General features: G+C 44.5%; 1 protein-coding gene across 1 annotated transcript; it reads left to right on the top strand.

Annotated features, from left to right (window-relative positions):
• The first annotated feature begins 7,024 nt into the window (after positions 1 to 7,024).
• Positions 7,025 to 11,229, top strand: LOC111139141 (centrin 2). Its single transcript, XM_022491293.1, has 5 exons — positions 7,025 to 7,124; positions 8,056 to 8,214; positions 8,540 to 8,668; positions 10,068 to 10,205; positions 10,645 to 11,229. Exons 1-5 carry the CDS (start codon positions 7,122 to 7,124, stop codon positions 10,732 to 10,734), a joined length of 519 nt encoding a protein of 172 aa, XP_022347001.1. The 5' UTR covers positions 7,025 to 7,121; the 3' UTR covers positions 10,735 to 11,229.
• Positions 11,230 to 16,580: the final 5,351 nt, after the last annotated feature.

The following is a 16,580-nucleotide window of genomic DNA, read 5'->3' as shown; positions in this document are numbered from 1 at the left end:
CTCTGCTCCGCAGACCGCCTGCTTCCTCCTCTCTCTCTGCCTGCCTCTCTGCCTACTTGGGATCTCTGTCTGTCAAATAAATAAATAAATTTTATATATATATATATATATATATATATATATATATATATATATATATATAACAAAAAAGGTAGAAGTGACCCAAGGGTCCATCAGTGGATAAATAGATAAACAAAATGCAGTATTATTCTACCTTAAAAAGGAAGCAAATTCTGGCAACTATGTAATGGGAGGAAACATCTACAAACCATATATCTAATAAGGGTTTTTAAAAAAATGGGCTAAGGACTTGAATAGACATTTCTCCAAAGAAGACATACAAATGGCCAACAGGTACATGAAAAAATGCTCAGTGTCACCAATCATTAGGGAAATGCAAATCAAAACCATAATGAGATATCACTTCACTCCTGTTCACTCACGATGGCTGTTATCAAAAAGTCAAAAGAAATGGGGCACCTGGGTGGCTCAGCAGGTTAAAGCCTCTGCCTTCGGCTCAGGTCATGATCTCAGGGTCCTGGGATCGAGCCCCACATCAGGCTCTCTGATTAGTGGGGAGCCTGCTTCCTTCCCTCTCTCTCTCAGCCTGCCTATCTGCCTGCTTGTGAACTCTGTCAAATAAATAAATAAAATCTTTAAAAAAAAAGTCAAAGAGAAGTGTGGGTGAGGATGTGGAGAAACTGGAAGCCTTGCACACTGTTGGATGGAATGCAAAATGGTACAGCTCCTATGGAAAATGTTATAAAAGAACCTCACAAAATTAAAAATAGAACTACCATATGATACAGTAATTCTACTCCTGGGTATCTATCCAAAAGAATTGAAACCAGGATCTCGAAGAGATAAACATTAGCCCTCCTTTGCTCATTACAGCACTATTCACAATGGCCAAGATGGAAACAACCTAAATATTCCTTGACAGATGAAGAGATAAAGGAAATGTGGCCCAACCACACAACGGAATACTACTCAGCCTTAAAAAGGAAGGACATTCTATAATATGCAACAACATGGATGAACTTTGAAGACATTATGCTAAGTGAAATAAGCCAGTCACAAAAGGATAAATACTATACGATTCTACTTATATGAGGTATTTATAGGAGTTAAATTTAAACACACAGAAAGTACAATGGTGGGTGCCAGGAGCTGGGAGGAGAGGGGAATTGGGGACTAAGTGTTCGGCAGGTACAGTTTCAGTTCTACAAGATGAAGAATTCTGGACATGGATGGTGATAAAATGTACTTGATGCCACCCACTGTCCTCTTGAAATGGGCTCAGAACAGCTCTGATTGGGAAACATAAGACCCCAAAGAGCAACATGGATTGTTAAGATTCACATATCAGAAGCCTCAAGTCTGTCTCCCTTTACAAAGTTATGTCTTTGAACCCATTAAAAACCAGTATGTATGCCCGCCATACACATTGGGACAAAGCCTTGAACTAAAAAAAAATATCTAGGAAGAGACCAACTGAGCCCAATCTCCTCCCTCCTGCTGAGGCAAAGGCCCAACAACTGTTCTGGAGGCAAAAGGGACGGGACAGCCTGTCCACTTCAAACCAGACAGAAAGACAAGTGTTTTCTCCTTTGAAAACATGGGAGATCAGCTTCTTTGTAAAGATGAAATACAGAGCAATTCAGAGGGACGCTGCCTGCTGTCCTCCATGGAGTCAGTGCTAGAAGCTAAGATGTGGTGAGCCACAAGTTCACCACTCTAGTCTGTGGACAGAAAATGCCTGTGTGCACAAGAAAACTGCAAATAGGAATCAAGGCAAAATGTTCTTCCTTAAAGGACTCAATTAGTGCAATCCTGTCCTTTCATAGATCTGAGGTATCTGGTTGTTTCTGTCAGTCATTCGTCTCCCTGCTTGTCTGTTTTTTAGGACACAGAAAGGCCTTGGCTTTGAATCTGAGGTGGCCCCTGAGAAAACCATCAGCACGCTTGCAAGTTTTGTCTTACGTTGTTCCCTCCACCTGGAGTGTCTTCTCTCCTTGGTGAGGTCTTTAAACAAGTCCCAAGGGGAAAGGGAGCTGCAAGCTGGAAAAGAGCACCTGGGCACTGGCTCACGCACTGAATGCTGGCCACCGCCAAGCAGGACCTGCACAGGACACAGCACGAGGAAGCCCACGATGTAGTATGGGAGACAGACTCAGCGGAACACCGTGGAAGCGCTTCTGAGATCTGATGAAGGTACACCCGGAGCAGGGAGGCTGGCCCACGGTGATCCCTAGGCCAAGTTCTCAAGGCCCTGGAGGAGTGAGTCAAATAGGGGTTGGGTGTCCTGAAAGACATTCCATGGCCAGGGATGGAAAGGACAAGATGCCAGCATATTCTGGCAACTGTGACAAGTTGCGTCACAGCGAGTGTGAAGCAAGACTGGGAACAAGGTCAAGAATAGGAAGGGGCTGTGTGTCAGGTTAAGGGGTTACACCAGGAGAATATGGGGGAGCTCCAGGAAGTTGCAAGCAGGGTGAGTGTTAAGATCCGAAGCATCACTCTGGCTGGAGTGTGGAGAAGGGATTTGACCCAAGTCTAAGGCTTTGGGCGTGCCCGGAAGGGAAAGAGCCGATCAAAACGCTGCCAGATGTCAAGTCCTTTCACATCCAAATATATTAGGCCATTAAGATCCCCAAAGCAAGGAGAAACCCAGGCCTAGAGAGGTCAGCAGACTTGGCGGGAGTCACGCTGATGTTCCACAGCAAACGCAGCACTTGTGGCGGTTTTCTCTGCTCTGCCAGGCTGCCGCCCCGCACGCTGACTGGGAAGCAGGGTATGGAGGGACGCCATGTGCAAGGACTAGCAGAGGCAAAACTGGGCACGAGGCTCAGATGCCAGGCTGAGTGTGGACTTTACCCAGTAGTCCCGGGAAAAAAGGGCAAAGGGTCAGCAAACGCTTTCACTTAATGGATGCTAATATATTGCATGCCTTTCTCAGCCTGAGAAACTTATGTTGTCCCCTGCCTCCCTAAATAATGCCCCAATGCCCAGAAGGGAAGCACATAAGGGCTGGGAACCCTCTTACATTGGGCTAGCTGCAGATGGCAGCTCCTGGATCTCCAGCTCCCCTGCTTCAGCCCATACCCTTGCACACTCCCCTTGTAATTATCCAAGCATGCATGCAACCAGGAGCTGGTTCTTTGACAAGATCAACAAAATTAATAAACTTCCAGCAAGACTCATCAAAAGCAGAGAGGACCCAAGTAAGCAGAATCACTAATGAAAGAGGAGAAATGACAACCAACATCAGAGAAATACAGAAAATTGTAACAGAATATTATCAAAACCTATATACCAACAAACTGGACAACTCAGAAGAAATGGGTAAGTTCCTAGAAACATATAACCTACCAAAACGAAGCAGGAAAAATTAGAAAATTGGAACAGAGCAATTACCAGCAACGAAATTCAATCAGCAATTAAAAAACTCTGAACAAGCAAAAATCCAAGATCAGAGAGCTTCATAGGTAGATTCTACCTACTCTTTTCAAGTTATTCCAAAAGATACAAGGAGAAAGAAAACTCCCAAATTCATTCTATGAGGTCAGTGTCACCCTGATGCCAAAACCAGATAAAGACAGCACAGAAAAAGAGAACAGGTTAGTATCTCTCACAAATGAAGAAGCAACAAATCCTAAACAAAACCTTAGCAAACCAAATTGAACAATACATTGAAAGAAATCATACACCACAATCAAGCGGGATTTATTCCTGGGACGCAAGGGTGGTTCCATATTTGCAAATCAATCGACATGATATATCACATGAATAAGAGAAAAGATAAAAACCATATGATTATTTCAATAGATGCAGAAAAAGCATTTGACAAAGTACAACACCCATTCATGATTAAAAAAAAAAAACCCTCAACAAAGTAGGTCTAGAGGAAACATGCCTCAATATATTAAGGAACTTATATGGAAAACACACAGCTAACATCATAGTCAATGGGGAAAAACTGATAGCTTTTCTCCTAAGGTCAGGAACAAGAAGACAAGGATGTCCAGTCTTGTCACTTTATTCAACATACTACTAGAAGTCCTAGCCACAGCAATTAGACAACAGAAAGAAATAAGAGGCATCCAAATTGTCAAGGAAGAGGTAAAACTTTCACTGTTTGCAGATGACATTCTATATATAAAAAACTCTAAAGAGTCCACCCCCAAACTATGAGAACTGATAAATGAATTCAATAATGTCACAGGATATAATATTAATGTATAGAAATCTATTGCATTTCTACGTACCAATAATGAAGCAACAGAAAGAGAAATTAATGAAACAATCCCATTTACAATTGCACCAAAACAATCCACTATCTAGGAATATACTTACGCAAAAAGGTGAAAGATCTGTACTCTGAAAACTGTAGAAAGTGATGAAAGAAATTCAAGATGATGCAAAGAATGGAAAGACATTCCATTCTGATGGGTGGGAAAAACAAATATTAAAATGTCCATACCACCCAAAAGCAGTCTACACATTTAATGCAATCGCGATCAAAGTACCAAGAGCATTTTTCACAGAACTAGAACGAACAATTCTAAAATTTGTGTGGAACGACAAAAGACCTTGAGTAGCCAAAACAATCTTGGAAATAAACAAACAAACAAAACCGGAGGTATCATAATCCCAGATTTTAAGTTATATTACAAAATGGTAGTAATTAAAACAGTATGGTACTGGTATTAAAATAGGCCACATAGATCCATAAAACATAATCGAATACCCAGAAATAAACCCAGAACTATGTGGTCGATTGCTCTATGACAAAGCAGGAAAGAATGTCCAGTGGGAAAAAGGTAGTCTCTTCAACAAATGGTGTTGGGAAAACTGGACAGCCACACGCAGCAGAATGAAACTGGAGCACTTTCTCATAATATGCACAACAATAAACTTGAACTTTGGATTAAAGACGTAAACGTGAGACCCGAAACCCTAAAAATCCTTGAAGACAGCACAGGCAGTAATCTTTCTGACATTGCCTACAGCAACATTTTTCTGGTAGGTCTCCTGAGGCAAGGGCAATAAAAGCAAAAATAAACTTGGGACATCAAAATAAAAAGGTTCTGACTGGCAAAGGAAATAATCAACAAAACTAAAAGGCAACCTATTGAATGGGAGAAGATATCTGCAAATGACACATCTGATAAAGGGTTCATATTCAAATATATAAAGAACTGATACAACCCAACCTCCAAAAAATCCCCAAATAATCTAATTAAAATGTGGGCTGAAGACAAGAACAGACATTTCTGTATAGAAGACATCCAGATGTGCAACGGACACATGAAAATATCCTGAACATCAGCCGTCATCAGGGAAATGCAAAAATCAAAACTACAGTGAGGGATCACCTCAGCTTCCAGAATGGCTAAACTCAACAGCACAAGAAACGGGTGTTGGTGAGGATGAGGAGGAAGGGGAACACTCCTGCTCTAGTGGTGGGAATGCAAGCTGGTGCAGCCACTGTGGAAAACCGTATGGACATTCCTCAACAGATTAAAACTACAGGGGTGCCTGGGTGGCTCAGTCGTTAGGCGTCTTCCTTTGGCTCAGGTTACGATTGGAGAATCCTGGGATCAAGCCCTGCATCGGGCTCCCTGTTCAGTAGGGAGTCTGCTTCCCTTCCTCTCTCTCTCCTCTGCTTGTGTTCCCCTTCTCATCTTGTCTGTCTGTCAAATAAATAAAATGTTGAAAGAAAAATTAAAACTAGAACTACCCTATGATCCAATAACTGCACTACTGGGTATTTACCCAAAGAACAAAAATAAAAATTCAAAGGGATACATGCACACTGATGTTTATAGCATTATTTATGATAGCCACGATATGGAAATAGTCCAAGTGTGCAGTAACTGATGAATGGATAAAGAAGACATGGTCTATGTACACACTGGAATATTACACAACCATCAAAAGGAACGAAATTTTGCCATTTCCAATGACATGGGTGTAGCCAGAGAATATTATGCTAAATGAAATATAGGAGAGAAAGACAAATACCATATGATTTCACTCATATGTGGGATTTAAGAAACAAAACTAATGGACATGGGAGGGGGCTAAAAAGAAAGGTATACCAACAAAAGGCTCTTAACTAGAGAGAAAACAGTGATGGTCACCAGAGGGAAAGCAGGTGAGGGGATGAGTTACACAGGTGATAGGGAGTAAAGAGTGCAGTTATCATGATTGAAAAAAAAAAACCCCACAATAAAATAAATTAAAAAAAGAAAAACAGAAAACCTCACACTTCCAAAACTCTTGTGTGACTTTGCTCACAACATTGTCTCGGCCGAGTGTTTAGGTGTCAAAAAGAGTATATTTTGATGACCCCTCCGTCATGGTCGCTCATGTCTCTTTCGTTACCTTCAAAGTCCGTTCCCAAGTCCCCACCTTCCTGGGCTGGCTTTGCACTGGAGAGAGAAGTGATCCTCTCTTAAAATCTGTTCGGGGGACGGGGCGGTGCTCTAGAACGGACACTCTCAAAGGAAGAGCCTTGGCTGGATTCGGTTTCTAAGTCTCGGTCGTCTAAAACTCTGTGACACGCCCATTCCCTTCTCTGGGTCTCGGTTGCCCTTTGAGCACAGTCTCACGCAAGGTCACGGTCTTCTCTGGCCCCTCGGTCCCTAATTCAGAAAGTCCCGACCTAGAGGCCCCACCCAGTCCCCTACTCTTCCGCCCAGCAGCCGTTAGAAAGGTAGCCTCCAAGGATGAGGTCGTGATCCTTACCCGTCCGTAGGTGATCCCCTGCGCGCCTTCGGCGTTTGCACTGAAAGACCTCCGGCCCTGGCGGCCACCTTTTTCTCCTCGCCCGCATGAGCAGAGGATCTGCCGAGATGCCTCCGCCGAGAGGATTGGCTCAGCTCGGTGCCAGCTCAACCAATCGGTGCTCAGAACATGATCCTGCCCAATGAAGCCAGGTCTCTGCTGGGAGCGCGCAGCCCCGGAGCCCCGCGCCTGGCGTTTGTCCGGTTAGACCCGCCCACCACATCCCTACACCAATGGGGAGCGGCGCCCCGCGCGCGGGACGGTAGGAACAGCGCAGAATCAGTGTGTACGTCGGTTGCCGTAACAACGGCCCGCGGAGTCCATCGGCAATGGTGAGTGGGGGCCGCCCTTTGGTGCCCCGCGCCCAGAGGCTGAGCTCTTCCCAGGCCTCATCTGGCCCTGGCAGCTCTCCGGCGCCGTTCTCGGCTTTGGAGTGACCCTACTTCCTCTGAGCTCGTTCCCGGAAGGGTAGGGTAGAGACGCTGGCCGTCCACCTGGGCCTGTGATTCTCCGCTGCCTCCCCTTCACCCACTCTGCGCCCACCCATCCCTCGGGCTCCCCTGGCCTTCCCCTGCCAGCCCCCTCGGTGATCGCCCTTGGTCAAAGAAAACTCGGGTTACCCGCATGCCCAGACCTTTCAGACCCTGACCTGCTGGCCGCCTTGCGCTACCGAGGTTTACCCACAGAACCAGGGGGAGGTTTATTATGTTTGTTAACGTGCATCCTAAATAAGTACAGGGACAATTGGGAGACGTTTGGAGCTTCTTGAAGGAGGCACAGATGTGTCGAGTGGATTGAGTTTTATTATTCGGTATTGGCAGAATATATACCTTAGCTACGTAGTAATATTTGACGAAATGTAGAATAATCACAAAGTCGGAGTACATAGAAGGAAGTGGAATACTGCGAGCGGGTGTTATAAGGGCATATCCAGAATTAGGATCCCCCAATTCAAGGGTAGCTGATTATCTGTACAGTTATCTACAGCTCCTTGGCTGGATCTCTTTGGGGATGATTTTCAATAAAAGATGTCCAAAGGAACAAAGGGTCTCCTTGCTTCTAGAAACAATGGGAAAGAAGAGGGAGGGATAGATGTGCATGGAAAGATTCGTTGTTCTTTCCAGTAAAGCATTGCACTTTCTGTTAAGCAAAGCTTTGGAATTGGTTGGTGTAAATATTGTTAAAACACTTTGTAATTATTTTATGTAAAATATGGATTGTATTACATAATATTGTGCTTCTATGTTTGTAAAATATCTAAAGGCCTCTAACTTTAAGAAGGCAAGCATGGCATCGTCTGCCCAGCGAAAAAGGATGAGTCCTAAGCCAGAGCTCACTGAAGAGCAGAAGCAGGAAATCCGGGAAGCTTTTGACCTCTTTGATGCCGATGGGACTGGGACCATAGATGTTAAGGAACTTAAGGCAAGCCCTTTACATTCCCACTGTGCTGCCTTGCCTTTCCTCTACTTCTTCATCTTCTTTCCCTGTCACTGTTCTACCCCTTTTGCCCTCTTCTCCCTGCAAGAAGTATCAGTGGACGATGTACTATGCTCTGTTTTCGGTCTTTATTTACCTCAAGTGTTATAAAATGAAATTGAGCACAGATATCAATCTGCATAATGTTGTAGTATTTCCCAATCATTTCAACTTGATTGTGTCAGATGCTGGCTTGATACTCTCCATGCTCTGATTTTTGCTCCTGCAAGGGTTAGCTGTGTCTATTGAGATGGTCCTGTTTTCATTGTAGGTGGCGATGAGGGCGCTGGGCTTTGAACCCAAGAAAGAAGAGATCAAGAAAATGATAAGTGAAATTGATAAAGAAGGGACAGGAAAAATGAACTTCAGTGACTTTTTGACTGTGATGACTCAGAAAATGGTAAGTTAGCTGGGATAACTAGCATATTTTCCACGCATAATAGTGAACAAATTTGAATCTAGATATAAAAATGTCTTCAGTGAAGAAAACGTGATACAGACTGGAGGGTTCAGCTGAGAAAGTATAGTACTTATGACTGACAGGATGCTTACATTCTACTTGGCTTTCTTCAAGGCCGCAGAATCACAGGAAAAGTCAGCTTACCCTCTGTAAACTCATAAGAGTACTAGCGCTGTCACTCTTGTGGTTATTTTTCTCCAACTGATACGTCACTGTGACAAGCACAAGCAGGAAATGCTGTAAATGCCAGCAATATTGCACTGCCTGACTAGATGAAATGCCTATACTTTAAAGGTCAAAATTCTTTTCTCTCTCGTTTATTTTGCGAAGCTTTAGTCTGAGGACAGGTTACCTCGACAGCTGTGTTTTTTCCTGCACCAGGAATTGGCCGTTCAGCACTTTCACCCATTGTCTAGTCCCTCAGATGTCACCATTTTACAGGATCCAGAGGGTCAAGAAAGACAACATGACCTGAAAAAGCCACTTCACTCCCCCGCATGTCATCGCCCCGCCCAGGCTATGTGTTTATGCGCCCCGTGGGCCATTGCTCCTTCATGGCCTTTCTGGCTCCTCTCTTGTGTGGCTCAGCTGCTTGACTGGCCTGTGGAAAAGTAGCTCCATGTGTGCCTCTGGTCACAGGACTGTTCCTATTCTGATAATTCCGTTGCTTTGAAAACATCTAATCCTACCTGTACTTTTTGTGTATGTACTAATTTAAGAGATCAGGAAGCTTAACATTCTGTAACTACCTAGTAAAGCCGTCCCACACTGAAGGTGGGTTCCCCGATTACTCTAGGGGTTCTCTCTATCTTTAGCTACTTTTCAGAAGTTTCTGGAGTTTGAGTTCTTGGAGATTTTCCTTTCTTCCTCTTAGAGTACTTGGGATCCCAGTAACTCTCTGCAATCCCATAACAAGTTCAATGGCCCCTGCACCTCCCTACCCCTGCCAAGTTCAATGGCCCTCTCTGTCCTCCCTGCACCTCCCTACCCCTGCCAAGTTCAATGGCCCTCTCTCTCCTCCCTGCACCTCCCTACCCCTGCCAAGAGGATCCCTTACACCAGCTTAAGCAGTGTATTTTCCCCTAGCTTTAACTCTACCCTCTACTCCTATTTCTCTTTGGTTTGTACAGAAGGAATGTTTTAAGTCAATCCTTTATATTTCTTTTTTTTTATAATAACGTCTCTGACTTTGTGCTCTTCTACCTGGGATGATGTTCAGTCTCTGGTGAGCTAAGACTTCTGTGACGAAGGCTATCATCAAGACCATGTGAAGGGGTTTGGTGGTAGTGGGGCTGCCGCATGACTAATTGCCCCTGTGTTTTCTGATTTACTTGTTAAGTCTGAGAAAGATACCAAAGAAGAAATTCTGAAAGCTTTCAAGCTCTTTGATGATGATGAAACTGGGAAGATATCCTTCAAAAATCTAAAGCGCGTGGCCAAGGAGTTGGGTGAGAACCTCACTGATGAGGAGTTGCAGGTTTGTAAGGCATCAGACGACTTCAATTCCTGCTTAGAGCCCCTGAGTTTTATTTTCTTGATGTGAGCCCCAATGTGAAGGGAAAGTAGTGTTCCCTTACCCCTCTGTTGACCACTTAATTTCTCCTTTGATAGTGTGACAAACCTATGGGTCCCACTCCCAGAAAAATGCACACAGATACATTCTTACTTACTATTTTAGGTTTTAGGAATTCCCTTGGTCAGGATGATCTTCAGGTTCCCTTCTAGATGATATGTGTGACAAAGTATTGCTTGATTTTTAGATAACTTTTTGGTAGGCAAGCTGTTAGAAAAAGTGCATTATTTGCATTGGGTGGACCACAACTGTTTATTCATGTAACATTATAAAGACCTACTGCTCAGTCATAATTTAGTTACATTTATGAATTAATCTAAGCTGATTCTTCATTATCCTGCAGGAAATGATCGATGAGGCTGATCGAGACGGAGATGGAGAAGTCAATGAGCAGGAGTTCCTGCGCATCATGAAAAAGACCAGCCTTTACTGAGATCAGTCTCTTCTTTTCATATTGTGTGAAACCTGGGTTTTGAGAACATAAACTATTTTCTCCTACTCACCTCCCTGTATGACTTCAGTAACAATCTTAGATCTCTTTTAGGTATCTGAAAGTGTTCTTTGACCATTTAAGTTCTTTGTAAGGTGATCTGCTGATTGCTTCAATTCCTCAGAGCAGAACAAGAGCACATTAGGGTGGTGAAAAGGGTCTTAAAGCTTTCACCCACCTGCACTCCTGCCTTTTAATCAGCTCACTCAAAAGTTCATGCATTTCCACACTGATGCCACCACAGAATGACTTCTTAGACAAGCACATGTTGTACCCATGCCACCAGAAGCAAGGGGCATCTCCTTGATGTTTCTAGTTATAACTGACAGCTGAGTGCAGCTTTCTCTTGTATAAAACCCAGTGAACTTACTCACGTGCATTTGGATGTGTGTTTGTGCTATTTGTTTTGTCTTAAAAATAAAGCCTTTCTTATTTTAAGCTTTTGTTCTCTAGGGCTGAGTTCTTTGGCCTTGACTGTGAGTTCGTCTTCTAAGCCGCTGTGTTGAAGGCAGCCTGGTAGATCCCCAAGTCCTTCCCAGCCCATGGACAGAAAATGAAATCAACCTTTACTATTAAATTGTTTCTTGCCTTGGGAATTTGTCAGGGTTAAAAGTAGCAGAATTTCCATTTATCTACAGCTAAATGCTGCCTTAAAAATAGTTTGTGCAAAGTATAAGGCTGAGAGTCCTATTGGTAATTTGTGCTTGGACAAATTGGGGAAAGGCAAGTTACTATGACAGTAGGTTGAATTCAGCCAACCTCTGGTCAGTGTCTCAGACCTCAGTGTTAGGTTGGGCTGAGTGACCTTGTCCAGCCTCCTCTGGGCCCTGCATGGCATGGCCTATAAGAGAAGCCCTGGCAGATAAAATTAAAGTCTCTGCCCCAGGCTAGGCGAGGAACAAGAAGGGTCAAGGGGAAATGGAAAACCTGTAGAGGGAGAGAATAGGTTTTAAACTCTGGGGACATCCTAATCCCAGGCTGGGGTTGTCTGATACAGATAGCAAAGAGAACACCTAAGTCTATTTGAATTTCAGATCATTTTTTTTAGTATAAGTATATCCCATTTGGACTTTTTGTTATTTATCCACTGGTGATCTGAAATTTAACTTGACTTGGGTTTCCTGTATTTCACGTGGTACCCTTACATGGGGAGCAGGTAAAGAGGTACGGCTCTGGGCCTCATCCCTGGACACTGGCACCCTGAAGGACTTGGGAACCCTCCAGACATGTCTGCAGAGGGATCATTCCCTGAGAAACACTGGTGTGGTGGGGGGAGCCTAGAGTAGCCTCAGACCTGGGTTCTCTTACGGGCTCCACCGCTTTCTGGATGGGTAATCGGGGACAAACTCCTCCAAGTGCCTTAGGTTCCTTGTCTGCATAGTGGGGAGAAGGGTTGCGCTTAAGTCAGAGTCACTGAGGACCCAAGGTAGACTCACACAAAGGGCCAAGAAGGCATTTCAAAAGTGTTTGTTTTCAATCTCATTTCCTTGGTGTCATTGTGAGGCTTTATGTTTATTGTCCCCCAGAGCTGAGTTGACAGCATTTACCAGGAGGGTTTGACCTTTTTCATATTGCTGTTTTCTAATAAGAGGCACATGATCTGATAAAAGACATACAATATTGGAAAGGAGTGAGAAGACTGGGCCCTACTTCCCATTTTACTGTTAACTGTCACCCTGGAAACATTCTTATCTCCTGCTCCTTAATGTTCTCCTAAATGAAATAGAGTGAGGAATATTGGGGGAAGGGAGAGTGATAAGTAACCTGTTATCCTTAAGGTTAAAAACAAGCATAAGGTACTCACATTGGTGCCTGCCAGCCATTTAAAAAAAGATTTGCCATTGCTCAGTGGAAGGGTTTGGGACAGAGGGAGCAGCACAGATCAGTGGGTGTGGGACTGGAACAGAGAGTCACATGGGGGTCAAGAATATGGGGAGAGAGTCAGCTGGGACTGCTTCATGTGGACGCAGAGAAGAGAGCTGCAAGGGGGTAGGGGAATGTGGATGGAGAGAGGGCTGGGGTCAGTTTATGAAGGGCTGGACCAGATCGTTGAAGGGACTGGAGGGGATAGGGAAGAAATGGTAGGGGAGGTCGGTGCAGGTGCAGATGATGTAGAGAGTTGTAGAGCAGGTGTAGGATAATGGGGAGGGAGGGGGCAGAGTCAGCTCAGGTGGGGTTGGACCAAGAAGTGTAAGGGAGGTGGCAGGGGGTGGGGACAGAGAAGTAGAAGAAGCTTCTGTGAGGCCAGACCAGGGAAAGTTTGGAGTATTTAGGTAAGATGTGGAGGGTGGATAGGGAGGGAGAGTCAGACTACTCTGCCTACTCAGTTCACAGGGAGGATCTACAGAGCTGGAGTGGAATGGAGGACGTTGGGAACGGAGAAAGAGGGATCAAGAGTCTACTAGAGAGATGTATGGAGAGTAGGGAGGTGGGAGAGATCAGTTCAGCTGGGGAAGAATTAGAAAGATCATGGAGAGTGAGAAGGGGTTGGGAAGTGGAGGGACCACAGCCAGTCCATGAGGTCAGGAAGAGTGATTCAGGTGGGGGGGAGAGAGAAAGGGAGCAAGGGCTAGTTTCTATATAGCTAGCCCAGCCCTGTAGGGGCTTGGAAGGGGGTGATGGGGAGGTGGGGGGAGCAGAGGTCCATTCATGTGGGGCTGGAGGAGGGAGCTGCAGGGGAGTGGGGGTGGGAATGACATAGACAACACAGAGATTGGTTCATGAGAGTGTGGGGGAAGAGAGGGAAGAGAGGGGAAGCGGGGGAAGAAATTCCTTCATGTGGAGTTGAGGAGGACAGAGCAGAGGTTAGTTCATGTGAGGGTGGAGTAGAGAAGTGTAGGAGTGTGGTAGGATGGAGAGCAAGAGACAGCATTTCATGTGAAGCTGGATATTGGCAAGGAGAGGCAGCTGAAGTTGGTTGATGTACGACGGACCAGGGAGAGTCTTAGGGAGGTGGCAGGGATGTGGATATGCCTTCATATGGAGCTGGGACAGAGAGGTGTAGGGGTGTAGGAGTGAGGATGGAGAGGGAGCTGGGGTCACTTCCTATGACGATGCAGCAGAGAGATCCAGGGAGATGGTGGGAATGGGGGCTTTAGGGAGGGATGGAAAAGGAGCAGTCAGTTCCTGTTGGGCCTCGTGGGCCTCCCTAGTAACTCAGGGATATAGTGAACTTTCTTGAAAGATGCTGACAGGGCATTAAAGGGCAGAAACCTACATTAGCTGCCCTGGGGGCACCTCTTGGGGTCTGTTCAACTTTTATCAGATTTTATTTTATTTTATTATTTTATTTATTAAAGATTTTATTTATTTGACAGAGAGAGAGAGCGAGAGAGGAAACACAAGCAGGGGGAAAAGCAGAGGGAGAAGCAGACTCTCTGATGAGCGGGGAGCCCGATGCAGGACTCCATCCCAGGATCCTGGGATCATGACCTGAACTGAAGGCAGATGCTTAAGCGACCAAGCCACTCGGGTGCCCCTTCTGTCAGATTTTAAATGCTTGTTTTTGTCACACTTTGAAATACTAAGAGTTTGGGCAGCCTGCTCAGAGGGAATAACACACCCAAAGCACTTTACCAATGATTACAGCTCAGCCACACCTGCACAGTCATCTCACTACACACTGAAATATCCCTTTGACTAGAACTGCTCACTCCCTCACAAAGCCAGCTCCTCCACAGTCCAGGTACTACCTCTTTTTGAGTCCTCCATGGCCGCTGTGGTAAGTCTCTTGTAGCAAGTGGCTCCCTTCTCCACTCCATATCTCAGGATCCGCTCAGCTCAACATCTAGAGGTCACTGGACCGTTGCACATCTTCATCTGCAGCAGAAGTAGTCAGTCTGCATCGATCACAGCTGTGAAGTAGTAACACTACTGACCCACTCCTTCCTTTTTCAGTTCTGAAGCTACCACCTCAACCCAAATCTGGATTGGTGTAGCGTCCTTCTTTCCTTGCTGTCATGGGACCTGGGATCTCTGCAATGCTGCATCTGCCCCTGTCTAGACTTCCTCACAACTATTCATTCCTTGGAGTCCCTGGGATCCAACAACCTCACTACTCACCTGGATTTCCTCTCATCTCGCCTCTCTTCCCTCCAGCCTTTTTGAGCTTGAAAAATCAATCCTCTTGAAGGAATATGCCAACAAAAGAGGATTTATTTTCTTTCAGACAGTTGCTCTTTTTCTTCCTTGCACTGACTAAAAGGCTTTTTACTTATCTGTCTTCAGCAGTTTTTGAAAGCTTCAATACATTCTTGGCTTTAGCCTCCCTGAGATTTTTCTTTGGGATCCACATCATTGTTTTTTTTGTTTGTTTTTGTTTTTTGTTTGTTTGTTTGTTTGAGTGCATTATTAGATGTGTTCTCTCCTTCTATCTTTTACACTTATTTATTTATTCATTCATTTAGCCAATACTTAAGAAACACCCAGCCCTTGACCCAGGCCCTGAACTGAAAGAAATACAGTTGCTAGCTTCATGGGATTTATACTCTAGTGAATGATTGAGGGGGTGCTCTTTTAGACAGGGTGGTGAGGGAAGATCTCTCTGTGGAGATGACTTTCTAGCAAAGACCTGAAGACATGTGGAAATCTGGATAAAGACTACCAGGCAGAGAAAATACCAAGTGCAAAGTCCCTGAGGTAGCAGCAAGCTTAGTGTGAGTAAGGAACGAATGAGGAGGCTCATGCAGCTGCAGCAAAGTAAGCAAAGTGCAAAATGGCAAATTGCAGAAGGAGGCAGGGGTTGGGTAAGTCAAGGCCTTGTAAACCCCAAAAGTAAGGGTTATGTTGTGTGGGTGATGGGGAGTATATATCTTTTCACAGTATGAACTTATTTAGAGGTCTCCCTGCATAGCTACATGGCTGACTTAGAACCTTTTTATTTTTAGATTTTTTTTTTAATTTGACAGACAGAGATCACAAGTAGGCAGAGAAGCAAGCAGAACACCCGATGTGGGGCTCGATCCCAGGACCCTGAGATCATGACCTGAGCTGAAGGCAGAGGCTTTAACCCACTGAGCCACCCAGGTGCTCTGACTTAGAACTTTTAAAAATAATTTTATTTATTTATTTGTCAAAGAGAGAGAAAGAGAGCACAAACAGGGGGAGGAGCAGAGGCAGGAGAAGCAGGCTCCCTTCTAAGCAAGGAGCCCAATTCAGGACTTGATCCCAAGACCCTGGGATCATGACATGAGCCGAAGGCAGATGCTTCACTGAGTCTCCCAGACATCCCATGACTTAGAATTTTTTTAAAAATTTGGATTATTTGAGATTGAGAAATTTCTGGGACAAATTTTGCTCTGAAATGTGAAGCGATAAAGTCAGATTTTTCCTTTTTAGAATTCCCAACTTTCAGCAGCTGCATTCCCTTCTAGAGTCTCCAATAGTGGGATCACAACTTATGCTCTGTGCTATTTTGCTTCCTGTCTTTTTGCCAGGTCCTCAAAATGTCATTATTATTTTCTCCCATGTTCTGGTTATTTTCTCGCCCCACAGCCAATCCTTTCTAGCTGGTCAGGTTTAATAGATCATTCTAGGGACTGTGGCTTATTAACTCCCAGACCTAGGATTTCTCAAGCTCCTTATGGTTTATTTAGAAAGGACTTGATCCTTGCCTTATGAGTGTTGGGCGTGGATAATTATTACCCCATTTTACATAGAAAGCAACTGAGATTCAGGAAGGTCAAATATGAAAGCCAAGACTCAAACTCAGAGTTTCTGACTCTAAAACTCATGTTCTTTCTACTCTAGCACTCTTCTAAGAAAATTTGCTTCTTATTTCAATGAGTTTA

This window comes from Enhydra lutris, unplaced genomic scaffold (assembly GCF_002288905.1).
Source record: "Enhydra lutris kenyoni isolate GAN:26980312 unplaced genomic scaffold, ASM228890v2 scaffoldscaffold96, whole genome shotgun sequence".
Taxonomy (NCBI): domain Eukaryota; kingdom Metazoa; phylum Chordata; class Mammalia; order Carnivora; family Mustelidae; genus Enhydra; species Enhydra lutris.
This window is presented reverse-complemented; position numbering and strand designations above follow the sequence as displayed.